The sequence below is a fragment of the Notolepis coatsorum genome (genome assembly GCF_963971535.1).
Source record: "Notolepis coatsorum genome assembly, chromosome: 20".
NCBI lineage: Eukaryota > Metazoa > Chordata > Actinopteri > Aulopiformes > Paralepididae > Notolepis > Notolepis coatsorum.
Window position 1 is genome coordinate 63,277,833 of NC_140184.1, and position 27,780 is coordinate 63,305,612.

At 41.1% G+C, this 27,780-nt stretch overlaps 1 protein-coding gene across 2 annotated transcripts; it reads right to left on the bottom strand.

The window, feature by feature from the left end:
• Nucleotides 1–27,780, bottom strand: LOC311247010 (eukaryotic translation initiation factor 4 gamma 2-like). 2 transcript variants are annotated; one of them, XM_084337289.1, is made up of 20 exons: nucleotides 27,769–27,780; nucleotides 26,339–26,444; nucleotides 22,845–22,970; nucleotides 22,567–22,669; nucleotides 22,353–22,484; nucleotides 22,190–22,256; nucleotides 21,270–21,421; nucleotides 17,394–17,504; nucleotides 17,118–17,300; nucleotides 14,671–14,785; nucleotides 13,920–14,086; nucleotides 13,600–13,704; nucleotides 12,467–12,595; nucleotides 12,276–12,380; nucleotides 11,411–11,626; nucleotides 10,286–10,544; nucleotides 6,158–6,362; nucleotides 5,854–6,062; nucleotides 5,487–5,608; nucleotides 1–1,224 (listed from the first exon to the last, which is right to left on the bottom strand). In XM_084337289.1, exons 2-20 carry the CDS (start codon nucleotides 26,344–26,346, stop codon nucleotides 1,159–1,161), a joined length of 2,580 nt encoding a protein of 859 aa, XP_084193415.1. In that variant the 5' UTR covers nucleotides 26,347–26,444; nucleotides 27,769–27,780; the 3' UTR covers nucleotides 1–1,158. The 2 variants fall into 2 exon arrangements, with proteins under 2 accessions (XP_084193415.1, XP_084193414.1); XM_084337288.1 differs by lacking the exon at nucleotides 27,769–27,780 and having other exon boundaries at nucleotides 14,671–14,812; nucleotides 26,339–26,437.

Genomic DNA, 27,780 nt, shown 5'->3' on the forward strand with positions numbered 1-27,780 from the left:
TCATGTTTAAACTTTATTGAAAGTTGAGCAATAGTGGTACACTGAACATTCTTAGCACTTAAGAGAACCACAGTAACACTTTAAATAGAAAGTTTCATTGTACAGATTCATACCTCGTGGTTCCAACATCAAAGTGGGAGATAGGTTTATATCATGATTTTCTTTTACATCATGATTAAAAATTCAATAAATATCTAGATTAGACAAATATGGCAAACGGGCTTCAAATTTTCACACGAGGCGGTGGATAAGTTGAGTAACAATCAAATTCAGTTATCGCTTACTAACCCAATTAAAAGACATGTTAAAAATGTGTTACTTTTTTTTTTTTTTTTTTGCATGAGCTATAATCCTTTCGCGACAGAACAAACCAGGTTGCGGTTGTCTGAGCATGCTAGACATGAGATTCAAGTATCAAAGTATAACGGGGGAGGTATACAGTAACAGGAGTTGATAAATTAACAAGGCCGCATAATTTCATTTCTTTCAACAAAAAGAGGGGGAAAAAAGAATTAATACGTTGAGAAAAAGCACTTAAGGGAGGGGGCGGGCTAAATTAGATTTCCTACAATCAGCTAAGTTTTGCAAGTACACCAGGTAATGCAGGCCATTTCAGTTGAAATGGGGCAAACTAAATCAACTTCACACACATGATGCCCAAGACGAGGTAAAGACACAACAACTACTGAAGTGATGTTAGACCAATTACAGTTCAGGAGTCCTTTCCAAGCAATCATGGGACGAGTGTATGAATATTGCAAAACTCGGATGTTAAGCAAAGTGCATCTCTACAGTGTTGCTAACGTTTTTTTTCTTCTTTTTAAACAAAAAGCGGAATACAGCAGGAAAAGGCCCTTTTTGCAAAATGATAACGTCAGGATTCAGAGCCATTGGATCTCATACAAGCTCTTTTCAAAAACGGATAGTTAAGCCATTACACCATTAAGACCTTGAGTTAGAATGAGAGCTAAAAGGGGAAGAAAGCAAGGGGGGGCTTAACGTCAACTTAAAATGACAAAAGAAAACAAGCGGAATGAATTGTAGCAGTGGTTAGATAAATGAGAAGAGGGAGGACAGGTCGGGAAGGACAGGAGACAAAAAGGGGGTGGGGACAAGCAGTGTCATCAATAGCGCCTTCACACCAAAGGCTTTGGCTCTTCAGTCAGCTTCCTCCTCAGACTCCTCCTCTTCAGCAGTCTCCAGCCAGGTCAGCCACTGGTTCACCTGTACAGCGAAAACATCAGCATTAACCCCTTATGACCTAACCCTATTTTATGAAAATCCACATAAAAATACATACCTAAGTAAATGGAAGATTGCTCCACTTCTACAAGTCCATTTGCATGTTCTTGGTATCTAGGGACATCTATAGATCTCAGGGAATGTATTCCGAGAAATAGTGTCTGTTACTAGGCTCGAGTAAATTGTGATGAAACGGAATATAAATGATTTCTTTGTATCTTTGACAGTGAACAACACCATGCTAAACATTTTCAGACATGAACAACTGCCACTGAGCTCGTTCAGCACTTTCTTGAAATCACGTGTACAAAGAAAGCTAATGAATAAAGGAAAGATGAACTTCTGTTCCGTTTGTAGATACAGTACTGAATTCTGACATCCGGACACATAAAATTTGTAATATTATAGAATATAGAATATCAGGCCTATAAATTACATTATAGCCAAGTTGCACATCTATGGATCGGCCAAATCTCTTTCCAATGGCAGAGTTCAATTTGGATTTAGTGTCACCAGGCGTGCAGCAAGAACCGTGAATGAAATCTACTGTAAATAGTTCGTTTTCATTATGGAAACTGGTCCGCCATTTTGAATCGGATTGCAACACGGATTTTTGCTAAACGTTCACAGAAAAGTTTATAACGTTCAGTTTTATGGTAGATAATCCCAAAAAAATTAAATGTATCCACAAGTCATTTGATCGACAGCTGGCTTGAGCTGGGTAGTGTAGTTTTAAAAAATTCCAACACTCATTGAAAGCCCAGAGTGTCCATCATAATGACTACAAACTAAATGGTGGCTCGCATTTATTTCTGTAGATATTCGCTAGCTTATAAATACAATTCTTGAACTGATATTTCACTAATAACACTTTAACCTATTGGTAAACAAAAGTATTGTTGAAAATACACACCATAACTTACTCTTGGATACATTAAAAAAAAAAACAAAAAAAAACGCACCATTATGTCATAGTCTGTATAGATGGATTTATGGTTTGGTTCCGGTACCGGACCCATCGGGCTTAACCTCTTCCACCCGGAGCCTATTTTCTGAAAATCTGCCTAAAATACATACCCAAGTAAATGGAATATTGCTTTACTTCTACAAGGTCCATTTGCATATTCTTGGTATCTAGGGACATCTATGGACCTCAGTGAACGTATTCCCAGTGTCAGAAATAGTGTGTAATGGCTTGCTTAAATTGTGATGAAACGAGAATGATTTTCTTTGCATCTTTGACAGTGAACAAAAAAATAAGGAAATGAATAAAGGGAAGATGATTAAACGGAAGGTTCTGTAGATACAGTACTGAATTCTCCCATTCGGAACAAATGCAATTTGAAATATTATAGAATAGCAGGCTTATAAATTAACTTATTATGGCCAAGTTCAATTTGGATTTAGTATCACCAGGCGTGCATAAGAACAGATAATGAAATCTACTGTACTTTTTTATTTTGATCAGGGTGAAACTAATTTCAAATCCAATTGCTGCATGCAAAAAAACAGCGAAGAGAAACTAACTGTGCTTCAAAATAATGCAATAACGTTAAGTGTTGTAGTTTATTATCCTGAATAATTATATAAAAAATGCATACAGAGGTATGACGCTTGAAACCACAGGCTTTCAGGAAGTGTAGTTCTGAAAAATTCCAATGCAGATCGACAGCTAGCGATGTCCTTCACAAAATGACCACCAAAAACTACAATTCCCATGGTTCAGTTTTCCAAAATGATAGCCTCTCGTGAAACAACGCTGACCAAAACTAAATGAAAATCTATCTAATAACACTTTAACCTATTCCTAATCTAACGTATTGATAATAATATACATTATAAATGCTGTTGTGACATGGTTATAATGTTTGAAAAAAAAAAAAGATACTTGTTTGACAATGTCATTTGCGGTCCGCGCCGACGGACCGCACAGGCGGAAGAGGTTAAGATTAATAGGCAGCCGCCAATTTGGCAATATTTGACATTTCTTATTATAGACAGTAATTGATATTACAAAGTTATTCCGGTAAGGAGCAGGAGCTAAAACAACGACATCCAATCAAACAAACGAGTTAAATGATTGAAATCTGCCGTCTATCAAACGTTATGCGCAGGGAACAAAATAACCACACGCCAAGCGCCAATGGCCTGTAGATTTAACGTTTGGCGACTAAAAATAATAGGTCTGCCGGCCATCTGGCGTGTAGTTCATATCGATACTTTTGAAAATCCTGTGCGGGTCTCATTTCCGCCCCAAGCGCAGCTCCAGTCATAATATCTGGGCTCCGGCAGCTAGCAACGCTCAGTTCATATGATACTCTTATTTTGAAAAACCCTGTAGCAACTCCGCGAGTCATATGATATCCGCCCAGTCCGTGTTTCTGAAACCAGTCTGTTTCTGAAAGCAGAGCAGCGTTAACACAGCAGTGCGCCTACAGACTCGAAATAAGTCTGTGATGTTTTTTCTCTTCTCATAACGTGTCGAATGCATCTACATGCTTTGCACCGTCGCCATTCCTTTATGCCCACATCGCCCGAAATTAACGTTTATGTACCATTACAATCACTACAACGTTAGCGTAAGGCAAGCTAACAAGCTAATCCTGATCAGAGGCAGAGGCGCAGAGCCATGGAGAACAGCAGACAGTGTGGACTGGGGAAAGGGGGGGGCACTCTCCCCTTCCCTGTGTGTGCGTTTGGAAAGACGAAAAGTCACTAGTCAGGACTCAGGACAGGAGTATTTATAGTAAATTGAGGATTACTGAGGATGGACAGATAATGTTGATATTCAAATATAAAAAAAGTTGAGGAGTGGAAGTTTGAAGACAGACTACAATATGATGCAGGGGTGGCGAGTTGAAACAGTGTGTGTGTGTACCGACCCCACTTCTATGTTTTAATAAATTATTTGCATTTAAAACTATTAACGCCGACTCATTCCTTCAGTCCAATCAACATTATGCTAATATTCCTTATGTTGTTTATGATATTAATTGAAAATAGCATACGAGTATTATATAGTAATAATAACACATGGCGATATACTAAAAAGCTATTTATCATTTTTGGCTGGTAAAAAATCTGCCCGGCTGGTAGTTTTTAAAATCGACCAGCCAAATGGCTGGTAAGTCAAAAAGTTAAGTTTGTTCCCTGCGCACAACATACATTAGCACTCTGGTTGCATTCCAAACTTCCTTTTGTTATACTGTACTTGTGCTGTATAATGACAATATATTTGAATATAATCCAACATAGCTGCTTGCTAGCTACCTAGTGGGGCGTGGCTTTAGAGGCATCTTGATGCGTAATTGGGCAGGGCGTTGTAGAATTTGGTTTAAGGATTTGAAAATATTTCTAAGTTCTGTCCCAAATCAGCAGCCGCCTAAAGCTCCTTTAATTAAGTCAGCCTTGAACTCTGAGACAAAAACCCTGGACACGTTTTCAGAATAACACCTCACTGGCACCTCGTCATTCATGTACACAGGGTGTGAGGTAAATAATGCCTAAGGGCATGTGTCCATAGCGGACGTTTTATGAGTTGTCAGCTCCTTTGTCATTAATTTCTATGCTACAGGCGCGCTCCTTTTCCCAGCGCCGCGCCTCACGTTTATGCGCTCTCGGCGGCAATGTTTTTGGGCGGAGGGCTCCCAGCGCATAAAGTTGAAACTAGTTAAACTTTTGGAAAGGAGGGCGCTCATCAAGGTAATCAACATCAAGGAAGTGGCGGAGCCGCGAGACTCAGGAAAACGCTCCAAGCTTTTTTTTTTGCTTTTCAAAGCAGTCCGCCTTGAAAAAAAAACATCCACTATGGACACAAGCCCCAACTCAAATTCTAGAAGCTTATTTTTTTGGGGCATCAGTCCAGAGCTCGAAAGGGCAGCGAGATTCCTCAGGGGCAGCTACTTTTTATAACCCTGCGATACCAAAGTAGACACGTGGTATTTTTGTTTTGCCACAGCTTGAAAAATACACCCATCTGAACAATACTGATCACAAGTAATTTTCTAGGATTTAACTAGTGTGGATTGGACTTTGTTGTGCAGTTTGACTATAGTACTCTCTTGTCACATTGTGAGATGCTTCATTCAGTGTGACACATCAGTCTGAAGCCCCCTAGTCTCAGAAATGCATGAGGCGATCTTGGGGAGACTGCAATGAGTCTCAAAATACTGACTGGAAATTAAATCTACTCAGTAGCAGGGGTGCAAGTAATACGCCACCTACAGGAATCTGAACAAAATTACCTGAAATAATGCTTTTCCTTTTCCAGGAAAATCTTGGGTAATATCTTCTTTCCATGCGAGGAAGGCTTCTTCTTCAATTATTTCCATGTCATAAAAGTTAACAAAGTAGCGCAGTAACATGCCTGGAGGAAGGGACAAGTAAGTAAGTTAGCAAACATCTGCAAGTCATGGACATAAAGACAAAATGGACATAAAGACAAAAGCCAGAGACGAATTGGGATCCACCTCGAGCCCCACCCTCTTTTCTTGATTCTTCCCTCAAGAGGGAAAGAAACAGCCATGATTGGAGGATCAAGGAAAGTGGGCGGGGCTCGAGAACATTTCATATGACCGTCTGAAGCAAGTGAGCCCACCAGCCTTCACATACCTTTAGGAAAAGCTTTAGCATTGCTGTGAACCTGTAGGGCGTAGAGGGCACTGACTTGAAGGTCAATGTGATCATGCAGGAACTTCTGCATCACTGGCTTGAAAGCCAGCAGCAGCTGCTTCTCTTGATCCAACTGTTCTTTAGGGGGGGCTGCTACCTGGTCATCCTCCTCATCAATATTGACTTCATAGGCAATGTACTGTAAGAAGCTTGAAAGAGAAAGAGTAAAAACTCTGACTAGCCTTTTTGAATGACAAACAAGGTGGATTTGCCAGTACATACATGCTTAAGCCCATTGTTGTACCTGGTCACGAGGATGTTGACAAACCCCTTGTCTGTGTGGAGTTTGGGAGAGATGTTGTCCTTGATCCACTTATAGATGGACTGGGGAGAGGGGTCCGTTTTGATCTGCTTCAGCAACTCCTTCTCCAGTTTCATCAGAGGGAACAAAAAGCTCAAGCCTTTGCCCTCCAAGACCTCCAGCATCCTGTCCTTGTTTTGGTCGATTTCTACAGAAGAGAATGAGACCCAGTCAGTAAGAATGAAGATTTTTGACTTGATGTTATTGCAGGAGACTACCAATAACATGTTTGTTAAAATGATTCAGGGCTCTACACTAACCTTTTTCCCCAAGGAGCACATGTGCTCCTAAATGAAAATATTTAGGAGCACAGTGAAAATATTTCAACTAACAGTTTATTTTTTTTTCAAAAATAAATGTATATTTGTACTGTGTGTGCGCATGTGCAAACGGGAACGGGACACACATCTGTGCAATAGCACATACCACCAAAGTCACTGGCCCACTGTGTGCGTATCTGCGTGTGCAAACGGGAATGGGACAGACATTTGAACTATTAAGTGATTAATGCCTACTGTGGCAAAGTTGTAGCCAACAACTAGGCCTAATAAAAGGCAGTGACATTGAACAAAAAGGAGACAGGCATTACCACCAGGGCCATCAGTAGAGGGTAGGGATGCACCGATATGAAAATTTGCCACCGATACCGATTGTTCAACTAACACAATCGGCCGATACCGATATTTGTGGCAACAATTTTTTTTAAATATTTTTTTTTGTAATATTTTTTCTTTTTGTAATGTATATATATATTTTTTTTTATGAAACTACTGTATATTTGCGTTACAAATTGTGCTCACCGATATGAACATAGGCCTCTTTACTTACTTAAAAAAAAGGAAACATCAAGAAATAGCACCATCTCTCTCTCCCAGTATGTTCTGCAGGGCTGCAGCTAGATACTAGTTCTCCCAGCATGGTCTACCTGCTGGGCTGCAGCTAGATACTATTGTCTCAACCAATGACATTTTGATTGACAGTCGATTCTGCCAATTACGTCACACACCGCTTGCACCCGCCTCTGCTGTTACCACCAATTCGGCTTTTGCCCGCCATTGATTTTGAGTTGACAAGCTTTTCTACAACAATGGCGGCGCGGCTGATGTTTAGCCTTTAGCTCCGCAGGATGACTTAAATGAGGCATAATGATTTTACTGCAACTAATGTTATAATAAAACAAAGCCTTTCTATACATGTGTCTGATTGAAAACGTTATTAACAGATGCAGAATGGGTAAAACTCAGGGCTCTGTGAGCAACGGAAGGAACTGAGCTAGTATGAACGCTTGCTACGTTCGGGTAAATATTATAATATGCTGATGTTATTGAACGTGTAACACTAACTATATAACGTTAATGCCACAAAACGAATGCCTTTGTTATCATAAGTAGTAACTTTGATGCAGTAGTGTGTGTGTGGGGCGGCGCTGTTCAAAAGTTTCAACGTGTGGACCAGATTGACGAGACGCAATCCTCTTGGGCAAAACATCACGATATCCACGATACGTTTAAAAAGTGTATCGTTAATGAACCGTACCCGATATTTATATAATAGTCATATCACCCAGCCCTACATCACGTCATAAATCAATCTCTCTAGACTGTATGACAATGTTGCATTTTTCTACAAATGTATCCAAGAGTAGAGACCATAATCCTGTCAAAACAGCAGTGTACAGGGCTGGACATTAAGGCTCGTCCTATTGTCCGGGACAAGTAAAAAAAAATATATATATATATATTCCCCAAACAAATAGTAACGTTATTCCATCTGATCAGAAAGTGCCTGTCTCACAGTGTCACTGGAAACTCTCACTCTGTACGTCAATGTTACTTGTCCCGGACAAACCGCGAGCGTCTTCCGAGTGCTCGCTTAGTAGTTGACAGTGGCACGCGACCCGCGAAAATATCTGTTTGTTTAAATGTTTAATAAAAGTTCCCACGATACTGGCCATTCTCTCAGTCAAGGAAGCACTCACAAATATGCTGCGATATTTGGAAGAGGATAACGTTAAAAACAGAAGATGGAGAACAGACACAGACTGACAAACAGGGAAATGCATCAAACCCTAGTACAACCCTCGAGTCTAAGGTAAGGACACATAAAATCACAGGTGTAATGTTAGTCTACTCTATTGGAACTGTATACAGTAGTCGGCTGCTAGTTAACGTTCTAGCTTGATAGTGGGCTGCTTGCTAGCTAACGTTAGCCCCGTGTGTGAAAACACTTTACACAGCAGTAATAGCTTAACAGTTGATTCATTGATTGTGAGCATCATTCACTCAAAGCAGCCCGCCCATGTTAGCTAGGTGTATTTTATATTGACGAGGCATGACAACCGAGGTTCAAATTTAACTTCACATTTATTGGCTGTTCGTTTACATGTTGTTAATGCATCGGAGTCCAGCGTACAGTGGTTAGTCTTGACTTCCGGACCTAGTGTGACGCACTTGTGATCACTCGAATATGGCATCCAAGAGGCTCAAACGCAAACCCAATACATCAGTGTCTGTTGTATGACTACGCTGCCACCAAAAATGCCAGTTTGGATTTCTGTACTTTTCACTACATGTTTTATACTTTTATTACTTCATAAACTACCCCACTAGTCCTTAAAAGAATAGAGTTGCAAATATCCATAATAATCTACAAGACATCATTAACAATATATATATTTTTTTGTATGTCATGATTGTGAAATATTTCCACCTGGGAGCCTTTTCACTAAATCAATTTTCTCTTTCTCTACAGAAACAAAGACTGAGGCAACTGACAGCGATTTGATGCTCGCTCTCTCATTAATCACACACAGTATTACTCAGACAATAATATAAGAAAGGCGTTACAATTTTGTTTTGTTGTTACCCGTTGATCTAATGTACTTAATGTATTGTTGAAAGAAATTATTTCAAATAAAAATACATTTATTTATTTGAATGGTGTTTTTTATGGCAACAACAACTATACTGTAATAACAACTATACCGTAATAACAACTAAATAACCCCTGGTCGTCAAAGAGAGGGGAGATGAGGAAGATGAGCTGGTGCTGATGGGGAGTGAAGATGAGCTGGAGGACTGATCATACAGCATATACCCCACACAAATGCACTGTTTAAGTTATTAAATCCTAATAATTGTCCAAATCTCTTTTTTTAATTAGGCCTTTATTTTCACAAGTACATTTCGAACAAGTAAGTTTAGCTTTCGGACAAGTAAAATATCTGAGCCACTTGTCCAAAGGTTCTAAAAGGGAACCGGTTTAGAAAAAAACTGAGTATTGATAAGGTCCGAGGTTATCGGTTCCGCTATCGGTAGTCTAGGAGCGGATTAGCTACGGAGCTAACAGTGTACCATCCATCTGCGACGCAACAGTGGCAGCATCACTGGAAACTCCATGGACTTAATTAAACACTTCATGGAAACGAGTAACATTAATGTTATGTCAAGTTCATACACTACACATTCGACATAACGTTAACTTTACTCTTGTTTCCATGGCATGAAGTGTTTAATTAGCAGCAATCTGTTGAAAATGTAACGGTAAGTATCCAACGCCTTCGCGGAAATGCGACGACAGGAAGCAGTCATGAAATCGTTTTAGTCATATTAACTAAAAGATTAACAAAAGCAGCAGCACTTTTAAAAAGCAGATGTTTTATAGATGGCTAGGTTAAACACAGGTTTTTGTTTTTAAGGGGGGGGGGGTTTGATTTGATTGAAGTTTATTTCAAATATGCAACACAACAAACAAACATCAAGTACAGATATAGCCTTAAGCCGTTCAAATAATGTATAATTTTTTTTTTAATAATAATCTAAAAGAACCGGTAAGAGTATCGATAAGACCCCACTGTCACCTACCCGCGACCCCAATTTGGGTCGCAAGCTGTAGTTTGAGAACCGCTGGAATAGAATCGTGAATCAAATCATGACCAAGAATCTAAATCGAACGTGAGATTTCCTGAATCATGCACCCCTAATGACTTTATGGTCACGGTCAAATTTGAGTATCAATGCAAAACAAGCTGAGGACCACAAATCTACACAGTGATGAGGACTTGGGACATACCGGGCAGCATCTTTTGCATGTTGACCTTGCTCTGTTGGAACAGGTCAGTCAGCCACTCGCGGTCCTTCATCTTGGCCGCCTGCTGCAGGCAGAGCAGGAAGAGAGGGAAGTGGGTGCCATTCTCCAAGGGATGGGCCAGCTCCGCAACGCTCACCAACTCTGCAATAATTGCTCGTGCTGCAAACTGGGCCAGGTAGGACTTCACCAGTGGGACATCCACCTCGATCTTGGGACACTGGTCAAGGACACTCAGGAATGCCTGTCAAAACAGTATTGGAGGTTATGACAGTAGCAGTTTAAATGGAAAGATAAGCCAAATCGCAGGGTGCAATCACAGGATCTGAAATGCATATTCCCCTTTCACAAAACAGTTTAATTGTTATTTATTTTTTATAAAGCCGAGGGTTTTGGATTAGACATCCTGAATGCAAATAAAGATATATTTCATAGTGCACATCACTTATTGAAATAACTCATCACAAGTCATTGACAAAGAATTTCAGCATTTTCATAATCCAGATGCTTAGGCCTAACAAAAATAATGGTTGGTTTCAGGTTGCCGACCGACCCTGCCGATTTAGGTGAGACCAATATATTTTATGAGTTTTAAAAAAAAATTATATATTAAAAAAAAAAAAAAATCATTTTTTTTTTTTTTTTAAGAATAAAGTTTCATAGAAATCTTAGTCAAACATTTAGTATTATGGATATTAAACATGCTGGCAGAGTACATGCATCCATGTTGTTGTGAACATTTTAACCCTTTCACTGCCACACGACAGCCGGTTAACCCTTTCACTGTGACAATACAGAAGGTTAGCCCTTTACTATCACACAACCGACGGCGATGCTCCATCATTAGCATCATTAGCTCCGCATCCGCGGAGCTAATGATGCTAATGATGGAGCATCGCCGTCGGTTGTGTGATAGTAAAGGGCTAACCTTCTGTCGTGTGGCAGTGAAAGGGTTAATTAAATAAAGAAATTCCCTATCCATAGTCGCCGTGGGAAAGAATAAAATAAAAAAAAATAAAAATAAATTCCCTACCTACCCATGGCCAAACTGACAACCAACCTGAAACCAACTATTATTTTTGTTAGGCCTTAGACGTGTGCAAGACTGACCTGCATGAAGTTCTCCCCAGTGACCAGACCCTCGGTGTGCAGTGTGTGGATCAGGGTGCTGGCGTGCTCCTTGTCTTCATCAGGACGCTCAAGTGAACAAATCACAATCTTGCTCAACATCTCAGGCAGGAAGTGCTTGGGAGCCTTCATCTCCCTCACACCAGTCACAGCTTCACCAACGTTCTTACTGTTCAGGTAATTGGCCACTACGGTCTCCTGGAACAATCACAGCGAGCAGAGAGTCAGGTATGTAGGATCTTCTACATACGATTTAAGAGACCTTTAAAAGTTTACCGTTCAAAAAGCTAAGAAAGAGAGTACAAGGAGATGTCTTACTATTATTGTTGGAGTTAACTTGTGGAACAATGCTGATATCAATTTAAGAATTAAGAAAATCTTCTATTTGAGGGTTACACGTGAACATTTTATTTCGTTTGTTTTTAGAGGCTTTGATAAGAATATAGGAAAGGCATATATAAGCATTATGCTTCAGCCTGTACCTTTTCAGTCACTGCCAAAATCAAAGACAGTCTGGAATGATTGAGCATATTGTGTGAGCATAGTGTGTGATGACTGAATAAAAAAATAAGAGAAATACATAACTAGACCAACATAAATGGTGCATTTATATAACGCTTTCATCCAAAGCACTTTACAATTAGTTCCTCACATTTACCCATTCACTCACCAACAGCAGAGGCAACCATGCAAGGTGCCAACCTGCTCATCGGGAGCAGTTAGGGGTTCAGGGTCTTGCTCAAGGACACTTAGACACTGCCCGGGAATCGAACCGGATTACCAGACGACTGCTCTACCTCCCGAGCCACTGTCTCACTACAAAATGTGCTCAGTGCGAGGGACTCACGGTTATCTTCAGCAACTCCTCCTTGGATGGAGGCGGCTTCTTAATGGTCTTTGGAGGTTTTTCCTGAATGGGTGGAGGGTTGGTTTTCAGACCGAGCTGTGGAGGCTGAAACAGCAAAGGAGACATGGGCATAAGGAGATGGGAGCTTCTATATCCTCTCGATAAGAAAAATAAGCATCTCAAGCAGTTACCTGTCCCAGTGGAGGAGTTTGTGTTCGTGGAGGTTGAGCGCTTGGAGGAATCATGGTTGGCATCTGCGGTTGCAACTTGGGCACTTGGTTTTTATTCAAAAGGAATGACTGTGCCGGTCTTAGACTGATCTAGAAGGGTTAAAAGAAAGTATTTTTCAAAAAAAGAAAAAGGTTGATAAATGTTAAGATTATCATCAACCATTATATTACTCATAACCAGCGCTTCTGATGCATCAGGAGTGCTCCAGGAGAGGTCTAACCAGCGCTTCTGATGCATCAGCAGTGCTCCAGGAGAGGTCTTGTGATGCATCAGGAGTGCTCCAGGAGAGGTCTTGTGATGCATCAGGAGTGCTCCAGGAGAGGTCTGATGCATCAGGAGTGCTCCAGGAGAGGTCTGATGCATCAGGAGTGCTCCAGGAGAGGTCTTCTGATGCATCAGGAGTGCTCCAGGAGAGGTCTTCTGATGCATCAGGAGTGCTCCAGGAGAGGTCTTCTGATGCATCAGGAGTGCTCCAGGAGAGGTCTTTTCAAACCAGTGCACAGCAGCTGCACAGACTGATCAACAGGTGCAAACTGTAATAGCTCATGCTGTTCAACTTAATGGACATTCAAATAGCTGATAATGCTTACACAGAGGGCAGTTTTAGAACAATGAATATTCATAGAGTAGAGGAAATGGATGCTAGAGTAATCCCAACCCATTAGATCAGTGAGTAATACAAAAGAATATGCATGACTACTACTACCATAGTAGTAGATGGCATGCTGTGGCACTTTACTGCTACATTTGCACTCTGGTTGGATGACAAACCTATTTTCGTTGTACTGTACTTGTGCTGTATAATGACAATACATTTGATCTAATCTAGTGTCTTTATACCTGCACATATGAATACAACTCTGTAGCACTATACTCTTTAGTAGCAATTTAAATATTTTATACCCAGTTAAAAAAAAAAGGCATTTGCAGATTTTTAACATGAATCCCATCGTTCTGTCGCGACAACGATAGGGCTGCATGATTTTGGGAAATAATCTTTTTGTAAGCTCGTCATCGCTATAAATGAGGGTAACCTCGGTGTCTTAAAAGTTGAAAAAAAAGGTTAGTGTGAGTAGCAGCTGAGGAGTTGTACCTCATCAGCATTAAGCTGTCCTTTCTTGATGAAGCGTGGCGCCATGTCCTTGGATTGAGCCTGTTGCACTGAATGATTCTGGTTGTAGAATGGTGGGTTCTGGACCTACACATTTTTTTTACATAATTGTAATTTATTAGAACAATGAATATTCATAGTGGAGGCAATGGATGCTGGAGTACTCCCAACCCATTATATCAGTGAGTAATACAAAAGATGCATGACTCACAATTTACAAAATGTAATGTAAATAATGAATATGTGCAAACAAGTGTTTTAATGTCAAGATACTAATCAATTACTTTGTACAATATATTTACTTGGTTGGATTTCATGAAGGATTTGCCTCCCATGTCAAACTGAGACTGTGGTGTCGGGGCTGTGTGTCCACTGTGGCCATTGAAGAGTGGGTTTGTGCGGTGACGCCCCATGGTGGGAGAGTACCGGTCCTGAATCACCCCAGGACCCGTCCCAATCCCACTCCCTACTGAAAAGGGGACATAGTAAAATCAGACAAGCCCACATGGAGGACAGAACTCATAAGCCATAATATAGCTCCACTCATTTGTCCCATCTTATGGTGTATTTAAAGCTTTGGGACATATTCAGGGCTAGATCCACAAAGAATGGATTGCACAGAGCAAGTTGCACCCTTACTTACAATTCATTATGAATTGAAAATGGGGGACCCTGATGTAAACAAGACAAAAGTCTCTGGTCTGCATCCCCTTAACAATTGTGTATTGAGCCGTACTGTATTGTACCCATTCTGCAATCTGTTAATAAAATTCTCATTCAATCAATCAGCACGGTGATTGAATGAACATTTTATTAACAGATTGCCAGCCCTGAGTACTATTCGCTGAACTAAGGATGCCAACATTGTTATAATCAACTATCTCGCCCAACAGTATCCCTCAGTTATCACAGGCAGACATCTTGTAAAATACACAGTGTACATCCATGAACACAAAATGAGTTAAAGATGGGGACAATCCCCACTAATGGCAAGAAGTAAAAACACTGGTATAGTCCTTTAAAATCATGTGGACAGTCGTCGAGTGGACATACCTGGCATTTGTCCAAACATGTCAGCCAACCCCCCAAGCGTTTCTCGGTCAAGTTTGATCCTGGATGGCATGAAGGGGCTTTCCATGAAGAAGTCATTCCTCATTCCCTGAGTCATCTGTGGTATAAAAATGCCCATATTATCCTGTAATGAACAGGTAAATTCAGATCGAACAACTACCCTAAGTACAGTAAAAATCTATATTACAACAGTGCACAATAATGCAGCTGTAGTCAAAAGATCATATGAATGACTAGGGTGCATTTCTTATTAACCTCTTCCACCCTTGCAGTCCGGGGGCGGACCCCAATGACATCACGTCATAAATCAACCTCTCAGACTGCCTGACAAAAGTATAATTATTTTGTCAAACATATAAGTATAAACATCATAACCATGTGACAACAGCAGCTATAATGTATATTATCATCAATACGTTAGTTTACCAATAGGTTAAAGTGTTATTCGTGCTGTTTTGATCGCGAAAGTCACAGGGATTAAAGCAAAAAAAAATCTCCTGACTGAACTTTTTCAGGCCAAGTCATATTCTTATTTTAACCTCCACTATATATTTTTATTTAATAGCGTTAGCGCTTTAAGGGAACTAGATCATTTTGAACATCTTTTCTATTGCCAGTTTGCTTTTACGTAATATCAATGCCGTTTTCAATTCATTAAATGAAACTGATTGCAAGGGTTGACCGACTTTGTCATACAAATGAACAAATCTACATACTGTAACTTTTCAGTATCGTGTATACCGGTAGTTCAAATTATGTATCGTGTATAGTTCAAATGTAGCAGGTGTAGTGGCTCTGACTACAGGAGTGGAGGAGGCATAATGCAGGATATGCGTTTTCTGACATGCGTTTTCAGTATAGTTCAAATTCAGTATTGTGTATAGTTCAAAATCAGTATTATTGTATAGTTCAAATTCAGTATTGTGTATAGTTCAAATTATGTATTGTGTATAGTTGAAATACAGTAAAATAGCATTTTAAAACGATTCCTGTAACATTTAGGACAATAGGAGCACTCGTGTTTTCTGACATGCGTTTCTACTACTGGATCTACTGCCTGTTCATGGTCTATGTATGCTGAAGGTCGGTCAAAGAATAAAAGTGATTAAATCTATTACTTTCGTCCTGTAACATTTTATATGTTTAAAGAGAATGTAGCGTATATCAGCCTATGATTTACGGTAAAGTCGATTGCCGCAGGGGTGCGTCATCTCAACCAAAACATATTTTTTTTAGGCAAAGTCACTTATACCTCTACTGTATATTTATATTTAATAGCGTTAGCTAAAAGAAAGACAACCCGTATCAGGGTCTGACAGCACAATTTACATTTTCATATAACAGGCTGACGGACTCCGGTAGAGCCGTCGCTAACCCTTCAATACGCTTTGTGGTCCGGGCATAAATGTCCATAAATTCATTTAGTTAGATCCAAAACTGTCCGGTCCGAATGCATCTTGCGATTATTATACATTTCCGACGACGAACTATTAGCGTAATCCTGTCTCGAGTCACTGCATCGTCCTGCCATTATTGCTCGCCGATGACCGCTTGGCGCGGCCACGAAAAAAAAATTCCCCTTTTCATGATGACACCTCAGATTGGCTCAATTTACAGATGGTATTGTAGTTTTTTTTAACACCATTTTGAAGGACATCGAGAGCGTTGGAATTTTTCAGAACACTTCCCAAAGGCCTCTATGGGGCTTCAAGCTCATTTGCGGTACGAATTTTTTTTATATCCAATTTAATGTGCGAATTGGCTATAATAAGGTAATTTATAAGCCTGCTATTCTATAATAATATTTCAAATTGCATTGGTCCGGATGGGAGAATTCAGTACTGTATCTAGTCTACAAAACCTTCTGTTTAATAATCTTCCCTTCATTAATTTCCTTAGATTTTTTTTGTACACGTGATCTCAAGAAGGTACTGAACGAGATCAGTGGCAGTTTTTCATGTCTGGTTGTTTTTAGCATGGAGTTATTCACTCTCAAAGACGCAAAGAAAAATCATAATTCATACTCCTTTGTTTAATCACAATTTAAGCAAGCCTAGTAATACACAATATGTCTGACACTGGCAGTGGGAATACATTCACTGAGGTCCATAGATGTCCCTAGATACCAAGAATATGCAAATAAACCTTGTAGAAGTGGAGCAATATTCCATTTACTTATGTATTTTAGGCAGATTTTTAGAAAATAGGGCTCCGGACTTAAGGTTAAATATGCCATGTTTGTGTACTACATATGCTTTTGAATGCGACCCATGTCTTTTGGAATAAATATTGGTATAAAAATATTTACAACTACTCTATTGTTAAAATGTTTCTATAACTGCAAAACATGCCATATTGTAATTTCTTGTATCGTGAGGCCCATCTATCAATTAGCTATGTTAGTCTTCTCTTTTCTCAGGGTAACTAACCTTTACCGCTTCCTGACGAATCTGGTTAATCGTCTTTGGTCCATTGTCGTTAAAAGCTTTGCGAGGCACCCAATTGTTCTCTCGCAACTCTGCCGTATCCTGCAGCAGGAAACGAATCCTTGCAGGCAATTCCTTGTTGTTCATTAAGGAGCGCATGCGGCCAAAGTACTGATTCATTAAAGACTGCGAAGGGAAAAGGAGATTCATCACGGAATGTAATTAAGGAGGATTTCAAGATGAGGCTTCCATTCAGATAAGTAATGACTAAAAGCTCACCTTAGCCTTTTCATGATCAAGCCTAGGCCCCACTGTTCTCATTATCTGACAGAGGCACTCCAAATCCTCACCCATATCCTTGAGTTGGATTCTCTTCTTCTTTTCCAAAAGCTGAGAAAAAAGAAGAATCACAGCTTTAAAAAATCCTATGGGTTTGAATATGGCCATCAGTGACAGGATACAGAATCATTGTGTTGCGTTAATTACAGCTCGATAGGGCTGTACCGAAGTCATTTTTTAACATTCGAAGCTTCTATTGAAGTATTCGAACGAAGCTTTGAATGTCTAGTAATTTTTATTTTTTTTTATTTTTTTTATCTTTCTTCCCCTACTTTTTCCCGATTCTTCTCCCATCCCACCCTTCCTGGTTGTTGCGTACTTTCCCCTACTGTTGGTCCGGGAGACCGGAGACTGTCACATGCTTTCCTCCGACGCATGTGCAGCCTGGGGCAGGCCAACCTGGCCGCGCAGGTTCTCACCAGGGAGAGTGTAGCGTGTGGGAGGCCACACTATCTCTCCTTAGTTCCAACCCTTGCCGAGCAGGCACCCCGACCGAACTGTAGGGGTCGCTGTCCACAACGCCCAGGACCCACCCTTCAGCTTTCCCACCCCCTGATACAGCCAATTGTATCAGTGTGAGAGGCCAGCCAAGCTGTAGTCATATTTTATGACGTAATCCAATTTCTTTTTATATAAATATCCTCAAACTAAATCCTCAATTTGAATAAAGTGATGATCTGATTAAGAGTATTTTTTTTATTAAATAAACTTTAAGCCCTAGCCATATTTCCTCGAAAAAACAATTAAAGTAAATGAAAGATTGCACCACTTCTACAAGGTCCATTTGCATGTTCTTGGTATCTAGGGACATATATGGATCTCAGGGAATGTATACAAAACCCCCTGTAAATCCATCTGCCCTTAATTAATTTGCTTAAATTTTTTGTACACGCGATCTCAAGGTGCTGAATGAGCAGATTTCCCCACGTCTGGTCAATGGTGTTTATTCACAGTCAACGAAAAAAAAATTGATATTCTCCTTTGGTTCATTAGAATTTACTCAAGCCCAATTAGTAAGACATTTCTGACACTGGGAATACATTCCCTGAGATCCATAGATGTCCCTTGATACCAACAACATGCAAATGGACCATGTACAAGTGGAGCAAACTTCCATTTACTTATGTACTTTTAGACACATTTTCTGAAAATATGGCTAGGGCTTAAGAGGGTAATGATATTGGGGCAGCTACGTGGCGCAGTGGGCAAGGCGCTCGCAACGAATGCTGGAGACTAGGCTCGAACAGGATGCCTCCTGTTCGAGCCCCGCTCTCCACATTGCTTTCAGTTTAGCTGGTCGTCCACAGTAATACACATTGGCCGTATTACGGGGAGGGAAACTGAAGGGTGGGGATCGGGCGTTGTGGACAGCGACTCCTACAGGTTGGTTGGTGCGCCTGCGCAGTAGAAGCGACGGGGGCGGGGCCCCTCCAAAGCCCAGACCCCCGACGCTGAAAGATCGAGCCGCGCAGATGAAAAGATGCGACGGCTGTTACCTCGAGTATCGGAGGGGACTCGTGCTATGTATGACTTAGTCCACATTGCAGCTGGCTAGTGGGAGGCAAGAAACAACGTTCGAAGACAGGGGAGGGTTGAATTGGACGATATGAAAATTGGGATTAGAAAAAATTGAAAAATGGGAGAAAAAGTGGATACAAAAAAAAAAAAAAAAAAGAGGGTAATGATATTAATCACTACAATTATCTTACAGCCAGTCTGCGATTAACCTTTTGGCTCACCTGCCATGGGCTCTTGTAAGCTTGCTTTTCATAATAGTATTTAGCTACTTGTAAAACAGCCGAGGGTGGGTATGTTGACACCATATCAAGGTAAATCGCAATTTACATGTTGAATGTAATTTAGACCTTAGCTGTATTATGGTTAGGGGTGTAACGATGCGACCTCACAGCGATATACCATTATTCAGGCAACGATTCAATGCATCATAAAATCTCTTCATTAGACCACGATTCGATAAATTTTCCATCAGTTAATTCTCCAAAAAAAATTTAATACACAAATGTGGATGGGGGAACTGATCACTCAGCATGAATGGACTATAGGCAAATAAAAATAGATACAAAAAAAATACATCAAAAGAAAATATATACATTATATTTCGATTCCAACATTCAAATCGATGCATCGATTCTAACACATTAGAATCGATGAATTTCGATTAATCTATGCAGACTAATTATGGTGGTTCTCAGTTTATAAATTTCTTTAAATAAAATAGGTAAATGCCATCCCACCTCATTTAGCCTATAGGCACTTGTCACTTGTGAATGTGGGGCGGCGTGGCTCAGGGGTAGAGCTGGTCGTCCAATGATCGAAGGGTTGTTGGTTCGAATCCCGCTCAAGCCCACTGCCGACTGCCGTTGTGTCCTTGGGCAAGACACTTAACCTACTTGCCTCGTATGAATGTGTATGCATTAGGGATGCACCGAACGGGAAATTCTTGGCCGAAACCGATAATAGGAAACAGTTGGCCGAAAACCGAATGCCGAAAGGCCGAAAATGATTAATATAAATATATATATGTTTTTTTTAGCTACCCGATTATGGCAAAAGACATGATTATGGCTAAACTTAACTTAAATAATATTAATAATCACTATTATGGGCCCATAAGACTGTTAAAGACTAAAAGACTACAACGATAGATGACGACTTCCTGTCCTCGCATTTCCATTTTCGGTTTAACGATACATTTTCAACAACGGATTGCTGCTAATTAAACACTTCATTTAAACGGAGTAACGTTAACGTTATGTCGAGTTCATACGTGTAGTGTAGTATGAACTCGTCATAGCGTTAACATTACTCAGTGTCCACTGTTGCTGCCACTGTTGCGTCGCAGGTGGATGGTACACTGTTAGCTCCGTAGCTAATCCGCTCCTAGACTACTGATAGCAGTACCGTTAACGTCGGAGCTGATCAATACTCCGGTTTTTTCTAATTTAGTTTAGAACCGGGTTTCGGGGGGCATCCCTACTCCCAAGAGGAGTTAGTTATCACAGGCTGTAGAATGCAGGAAGAGCTGCTAAGCTGCTCACGTTACATGTTGCGCATGCTACCATAGATATCTATGATGCTACCGGTATGTCTGTAGTCGCGTTTTGATGACGTCATCACAACAACACGTTAGACTTTCGGTCATATATTTTCGGTGCTAAAACCCTTTCGGCCGAAAGCCGAAAGAGCCTTTTTAACCATTCTCGGCCGATAATTTTCGGTAGCCGAATTTTCGGTGCATCCCTAGTATGCATGTGAATGAATGTTGGTGGTCGGAGGGGCCGTAGGCGATTATAATTCGCCACGCTTCCGTGAGTCTGCCTCAGGGCAGCTCTGGCTGCAATTGTAGCTTACCACCACTGTCATGAAGAGCGCTATATAAATCCAATCCATTATTATTAATGTCAAGCCTTATTATGATAGTGTTTCCCCTAGGATTTTCTTTCAAAACTACTAGTGTTGTCGCGGGGCGCACGTGGCGTCAACAGTGTCGTCAGACACGTGCAGTAAAGTTTAAATATCAACATTGTCTGGCCATCCTCAGTAAATATCAAAACTTTCCAACGACCAGAGTTGGGACAGGCACGCACACTATCCAGTTCATATGTATCAACTTATATCAACTATCCAGTTCGTTTTTATATAATTTAGCTAGCTTGCCAACATTAGTGATTACATTTTTTTTAATACTTTTTCCAGGGGGGCGGGGGGGGGTCCCGTTGGCGGGGTGGGCCGCCCCGCCAAGGCAATGGCAGGGGAAACACTGATACATAATAAGTTGCATGTATTATGACTTACTGTTTTGATGCACTTATGAAGGATAGATTCATGGATAAGATCGAGTTTCCCAAGCTCGCCAATGAATTTGATGTTGCCCAGCATCTTGAGCTTGGCAATAGCACGCTGCTCCTCTTCCTCGGAGGTGAGAGGGTTGTCATGTTTGTCATAGACTGAGGAAACAAGTTTTAACGTAAGAAATCATTCAAACAAAATGCATACAAGCCTAAAGAATCTAAGGATTGCACTCTCATTCACCACAATCAAATACATACAAGCCAAATGTATATTAAAACAGTTATCATGACCAATGGCTCCCGTCCACATGTATATTTGAGCAATCAGTGTGGAAAGGAATTAGTAGGGCTGTCAGTTTATCATGTTAATTAATTACACAGCAAATTAGCGCATTATGAAAATTAACTAATTTTTTTTTTTTTTTATCTCATTCATTCCATAAGGACGTAGAATACACATGTACAGACTTTTTTTAATAGGCCATTTGCATGTTCTTGGTATCCGATTAGGGACATCTATGGATCTCAGGGAATGTATTCCCAGTGTCAGAAATACTGTGTCTGTTACTAGGCTGAGTAAATTGTAATGAACCAAATGAGAATATATTACATTTTTTTTTTTATATCTTTGACTGAATAACACCATGCTAAAATTGACCAAACCTGACAAATCTAAGCAAATTAATAAATGAAAGATGAACAGAAGGTTTTGTAGATACAGTACTGAATTCTGCCATCCGGACACATGCAATTTGAAATATGATTATAGAATATCAGGCATAAAATAGTTATGCGATTAATTACAAATCCTGTAATTAATTGATACATTTTTTTTAATCGCCAGACAGCACTAGGAATTAGTGTTTTTTGTTAGAGTAGAAATAACCCATGTAGGTGTAGACATTGTATAAGGAATGCACTCACTTTCAACATTTCTGGCACGATTCTCAAATTCATCTTGAAGCTTTGAAATCAGAAGTCTCCTGAAGGTCTGAAACAAGAGCATACATTTAAAATCCCAATAAAAAAGACATGACAATAACTGGTGGTGGCTCTACATTGTTGCACAAGTAGGAAGTAGTCTTACAGTGCTCTGCTTTTGCGGTGTTTGGATCTCTGGAGAGGGGCCATCAAAGTTTGGTGCATCCTCTGCCAGGCGCAGACATAGTTGAGCATACAGCGAGCTATACTTAGGCTCTTCAAGGGCTTTGTCAACAATCTGAGGAAATACAAATTGAATTATTTCAATACATTCAAATAGTGGAAGAAAGGTGGACCAAAACTTTTTGAAATTTACTTACCAATAAGATGATTCCTTTCAGGACGAGCTTTTCATCTACGCCCACATTCAGGAGCTCAAGGCATAGCTTGTCAAACTTCTCAGGGGTCAGCTTATTAAGTATGCTGGTGGGGTAGAAGATGAAAAAAAATAGTATTGTGAAATGATTACATTCGTAATGGAATATTTTAATGTTGGGCAACATTGTTTAACATCCGTGCAATGATTGTGGGTTACAAAATTACAACAAGGACTTGGCAAGTAAAACTTAGCAGCGTTTACATTTGTGTGGATACATACCCTCTCACTTTCCTGAAGATTTCATCGTTTCGCTCTTTTTCGTTGGAGGAGTTGACATCTCGTCTAGTGCTTCGAGAAGGTACCCATTTCTGAGCGATAGATCCTGGGGCCTTCCCCAGGAACTCGCTGCAATATACACAAAAGGTATGGTTGAGATCCAAGAAACGTTGGCGCAGGGCTTCATACCACTAATCTCTGATCTGCATTATTTGACAGCTATACCACCCAAGTTCAGTGGGAAATACTAAAACCTTTTAATTGATGAATTACACAAATACAGTAGTACTTGTAGAAAGGCAAAAGATAAAGTGTTGTGAAGGGCCAGATTAAACCGAATATATATATTTATTTATATATATATTTAATTGTATTTGTATATTCTCTAATATTCCCTGATATCCCTTGTATATTCCTTGTACAATATGCATTGAATATCCATTCTAGCCTACTGAACATCCCATAATAGTCTCCATTCTACTATTGGTCGAGACCTTGGTGCCAGGCTGCCATACCCCCCAGACCCAGTTCAAACGTACCGCTCAACATGTACGAACAAGTCCTAGTTCCGCGTAGGAATCTGGCTACCGCACCACTAATGGTACCATTTGTTCATAGTGCGTATATATACTGCGCTACTAAAGTAGGACTTCGTTTTTAGTCCAGTTTCTTACCCTCCAATAGAGTGACAGACGTAAAGCCTCCCCGCGACGCCACGTGTGGGAGTAAGGCCAAGTTCGGCCTACCATCGGTATTGAGACATCGTGTATATTAATATTTGAATAGTCATATTTGGCACTATATCGTCGAGTTGGACGTAGTCTATTAAGCTAATAATAGTCTATTCATATGTAGTGCTTCGTGCGGTGAGAATACTATCGTAGTCAGTACCCCCATCGTTTCGGGTAGAACTGGCTGCTTATCCAGGGTGGCCGACCCCATGTGAGGCTGCACCCGAGGAGCCCCAGAGCCGACGAGCGAGTGGACCTGCATACCGGATTATTCTACCGACGACAGCCCGCCTTCCCAGGCACGGATTATGCTTTGTATACAGTGATTATTCTATGGATAAAGACCAACACTGCCGTGTGTTGGAAACCCCCCCCCCGGAGAGGACGACAGGTGAGGAGACGCTCTACACGACGAGGTCGCTTCACGTCTCTCCATCGTGGACCGGAGGAAGCCGGCCCACAGAGAGTCCAACTGCTTTCATCGGTGGATCGAGGATCGCTGAGGCACCGAGCCGCACAACCGTGGGTTCTCCCAGGATACCCTCGGCCAGACGGATACAGCCAGACTCTACCCCCCCCCCTTCTCCAGTTGTCTTACAAGCGACCGGAATTCCCCCCTAGTGTATCCAGTTCTATAATCATTAAAGTATCATTGCTATTATTCCTTAAATATTCCAGGTTGTATATTTACCGCCTGCGCCACCAGAGATTGGACGTTCTCTATTGATATACCAACGAATACTCATTTGCCATAAAAGTGCATCCTATTTCAAATCATAAATGTAATTAAGTGATTGCTCTACATACCTTTTGCTATGTATTAATTCTTATTAAACGCAGACTTTCGACTTGGTACATTTGTGTTGGATCGTTTCATCTACGTGGGAGTGTTTATCATAATTATTTATGCCTAGTACTGGGTGGCCAGAGTCTAAAGTACAAGAGGTAGTGGTAGTAAGTATCATATCTAACAATACAGTCAGGGAATTGTACCCCTCAGTTACATAAAGGCTCCAGGTTTTCAAAAGTAAAATTTAAAGCCACAATGAGTCTTTATTTTATTATTAATCAAGCAAGTTCTGGAGTGTCTACAGAGCCAATTAAGACCACAGGCGCTTCGCTGTACAAGCGAGTGTTGAAGTGCTGGTGGTCTCAGTTTGCTCTGTATAAACTCCAGAACATGATTAATTAATAGGGGGGGGGGACATATTGTCGCTTTAAAGTGGAAATGAAGCAGTGCGATAAATACATATTCATAGCATCACATTAGTATTTAGATAAGCCACAGAAGAAATCACGTTATAAAAATAAGCAGTTTCTAAGAAAAAACGATTTGTTGTGTGCATTTCTGAAGCATTTAGCATTATGGGCGCGGCCATTTTGTTGCTGACGTCATGAAGCTTGTTTGGTGTATACACTGCTGGTTAGCTGCCTATAGTGAATGGGTCAGTCAGTAAATAAAATGTTGCCTACAAAACAACGGGACCGCGGTGGTTCTGTTTGTATTGCTCCTGGCTGTTCAAACTAATTTTACCATGCGAGAGAGAGGAAAGTTGGTTAATTTCCACAAACTACCAGTGAAAAAAACAGTGTTGTTGGCACGTTGGCTCAGGCTGGCTGCACTCAGGCGGCGCGACCAGCCTGTTGGACAGGGAAGGAGGATCTGCAGCGAACACTTCATTGCCTCGGATTATGTTGTTGGGGTGGAAGGTTTGTTCAGAAGACCACTAATCAGCTGAAGCCTGATGCGGTTCCCTCGGTCTTCGACAGACAGACCGGCGTTAGCTCTCGGGAGCGATCGCTAGCTAGTTGGCACCAGCCGGGGACCGGAGTTAGCTCTCGGGAGCGATCGCTAGCTAGTTAGCACCAGCCGGGGACCGGGGTTAGCAACCGGGAGCGTCGCGGAGCATTCAGCCTGCTGGCTACCTAGATCCACTTCAACCAGCGTCGCGGAGCATTCAGCCTGCTGGCTACACAGCTTGTCGGTGTGCTGGAACCTCGGCAAGCTAACGGTAGCTGGCTACACAGCTTGTCGGTGTGCTAATAGCCTCGGCAAGCTAACGGTAGCTGGCTCCAGGCTATTAGCACATCGACAAGCTGCTGGAGCTCCCGACGCTCGGCTGGTTGAAGTGGATCTAGGTAGCCAGCAGGCTGAATGCTCCGCGACGCTCCCGGTTGCTAACGCCGGTCCCCGGCTGGTGCCAACTAGCTAGCGATCACTCCCGAGAGCTAACGCCGGTCTGTCTGTCGAAGACCGAGGGAACCGCATCAGGCTTCAGCTGATTAGTGGTCTTCTGGACAAACCTTCCACCCCCAACAACATAATCCGAGGCAATGAAGTGTTCGCTGCAGATCCTCCTTCCCTGTCCAACAGGCTGGTCGCGCCGCCTGAGTGCAGCCAGCCTGAGCCAACGTGCCAACACTGTTTTTTTCACTGGTAGTTTGTGGAAATTAACCAACTTTCCTCTCTCTCAGATGGTAAAATTAGTTTGAACAGCCAGGAGCAATACAAACAGAACCACCGCGGTCCCGTTGTTTTGTAGGCAACATTTTATTTACCGACTGACCCATTCACTATAGGCAGCTAACCAGCAGTGTATACACCAAACAAGCTCCATGACGTCAGCAACTAAATGGCGGCGCCCATGTTGAAAACAGGGATATTATATTTGATTTTTCAGACAAATAAGATAGATTTCACATTTGATTATAGAACCCCGTCTTACACAAGGTACACAACAAACAAACTAGGATCACATTGCTCACTGCTTCATTTCCACTTTAAGTTTGTGCGAATGATAGGCACCTGTTGACGACAGTCTTGGGATGGTGCTGAAGTGCACCCCGACCTCCTCCTCCTCCCGCAGAAGCACTAACACAAAAAATGGGAAAACGTCATTAGCTCATGTGTGGGGATGTAAAATCTTAGGTTTCTCACTTAAGTGTCTCAGTAGCAAATATCATACAAATAAAATAATTCATCTTTGTGCATCTTATGATTGTTTTCTAAAACTAGACATGTGCTGTCGGTGACAAAGAGTGGGTATATCCCAGAACGGGCAGAATTCTCAATCCACCTTTTGACCACGCCCCTAATCCAAGCCAATGGCGTAGGTCACGTTTTTAGTTTTATAAGAATAGCACCATGAGGCAAGATGACTTAGAACTTTACAGGCCACTATTGTATGGCAAACATGTCAAATTTGGTGGAAATTACAGATCAGTTTTCCCCAATAATTCAAAATAGCAGAAAAACCTAAATAAGTTGATGTGCATGAGTAGACTCATCTCTAGATACCAGTTCATGACTGCATGACTAACAGATCAGGAGAAATGTTCAGCCTGATGGTGGCGCTAGAAGAAAGGTCATGGGGTGACTAAAATAAATAGGCTTCTTCCTCCAAGGGTCATGAATCTGCACAGCAAATTAGAAAAGATTTGAACAAAGGTATTAGATATACAAACTCTAATATAAAAAAAATTACCCGATGGTGGCGCTATAGTAAAGGCAATAAATGAACATAGAGTGCCACAGAACACTGAACTATCCACACACAAGCACACAGGAACACACACACACGACACGCACGCTGTGCACGCTCACACATTAGCAGCCACTTAACACTTAAACATGAGCGGGCACACTCATGCCGCACACACGCACACTTATGGCCAAAAGGAAAGGCCACTTTAAATTAGAATAACAGGAACAGTGTATTGCACTACCAAAGCTACCTAGCATGTCCTATATGCTCTGTAAATAACTATGTACAGATACCGAGATGTCACACCATGTTACCCGTTACCTGTTTATTGCACAATGTTGTTTTCTTATTGGATTCTATTATATGTTGTACCACTGTATTGCACATCGTTGCGGGCAAGACCACCCGCATTTCATTGTATACTTGTATGCCGTGACAATTAAAACTCTTGACTTGAACAAGGACACCAATCAATAGGGTTCATATTCTAGGGGCCATAAATGTGCACAGCACATTTCAAAGGATTCAAATTAAAGCTATTCAATTCACCGCGTTCACATGAAAAACCTGCGGCCGTTCAGGGATATACTGACATGAAACGGCCATCTTGCTTCACAGGGTGTAAACAATTGTGATGGTCTCTATACTCTGGAGCTAAAACTTTTGAGAGACAGCCAACAAAGAGGTAAAAACTAACATTAAGACACTTACCTGAAACGAGAA

Bases quoted from the DNA above. Each gene is read 5' to 3' on its own strand.
- LOC311247010 (XM_084337288.1), bottom strand. The intron at 22,257-22,352 runs GTAAGACTACTT...CTCTTGTTTCAG, and splicing joins CACCGCAAAAGCAGAGCACT to ACCTTCAGGAGACTTCTGAT. The intron at 1,225-5,486 runs GTAATTTTGTTC...TTCGCTGTACAG, and splicing joins AAGGAAAAGCATTATTTCAG to GTGAACCAGTGGCTGACCTG.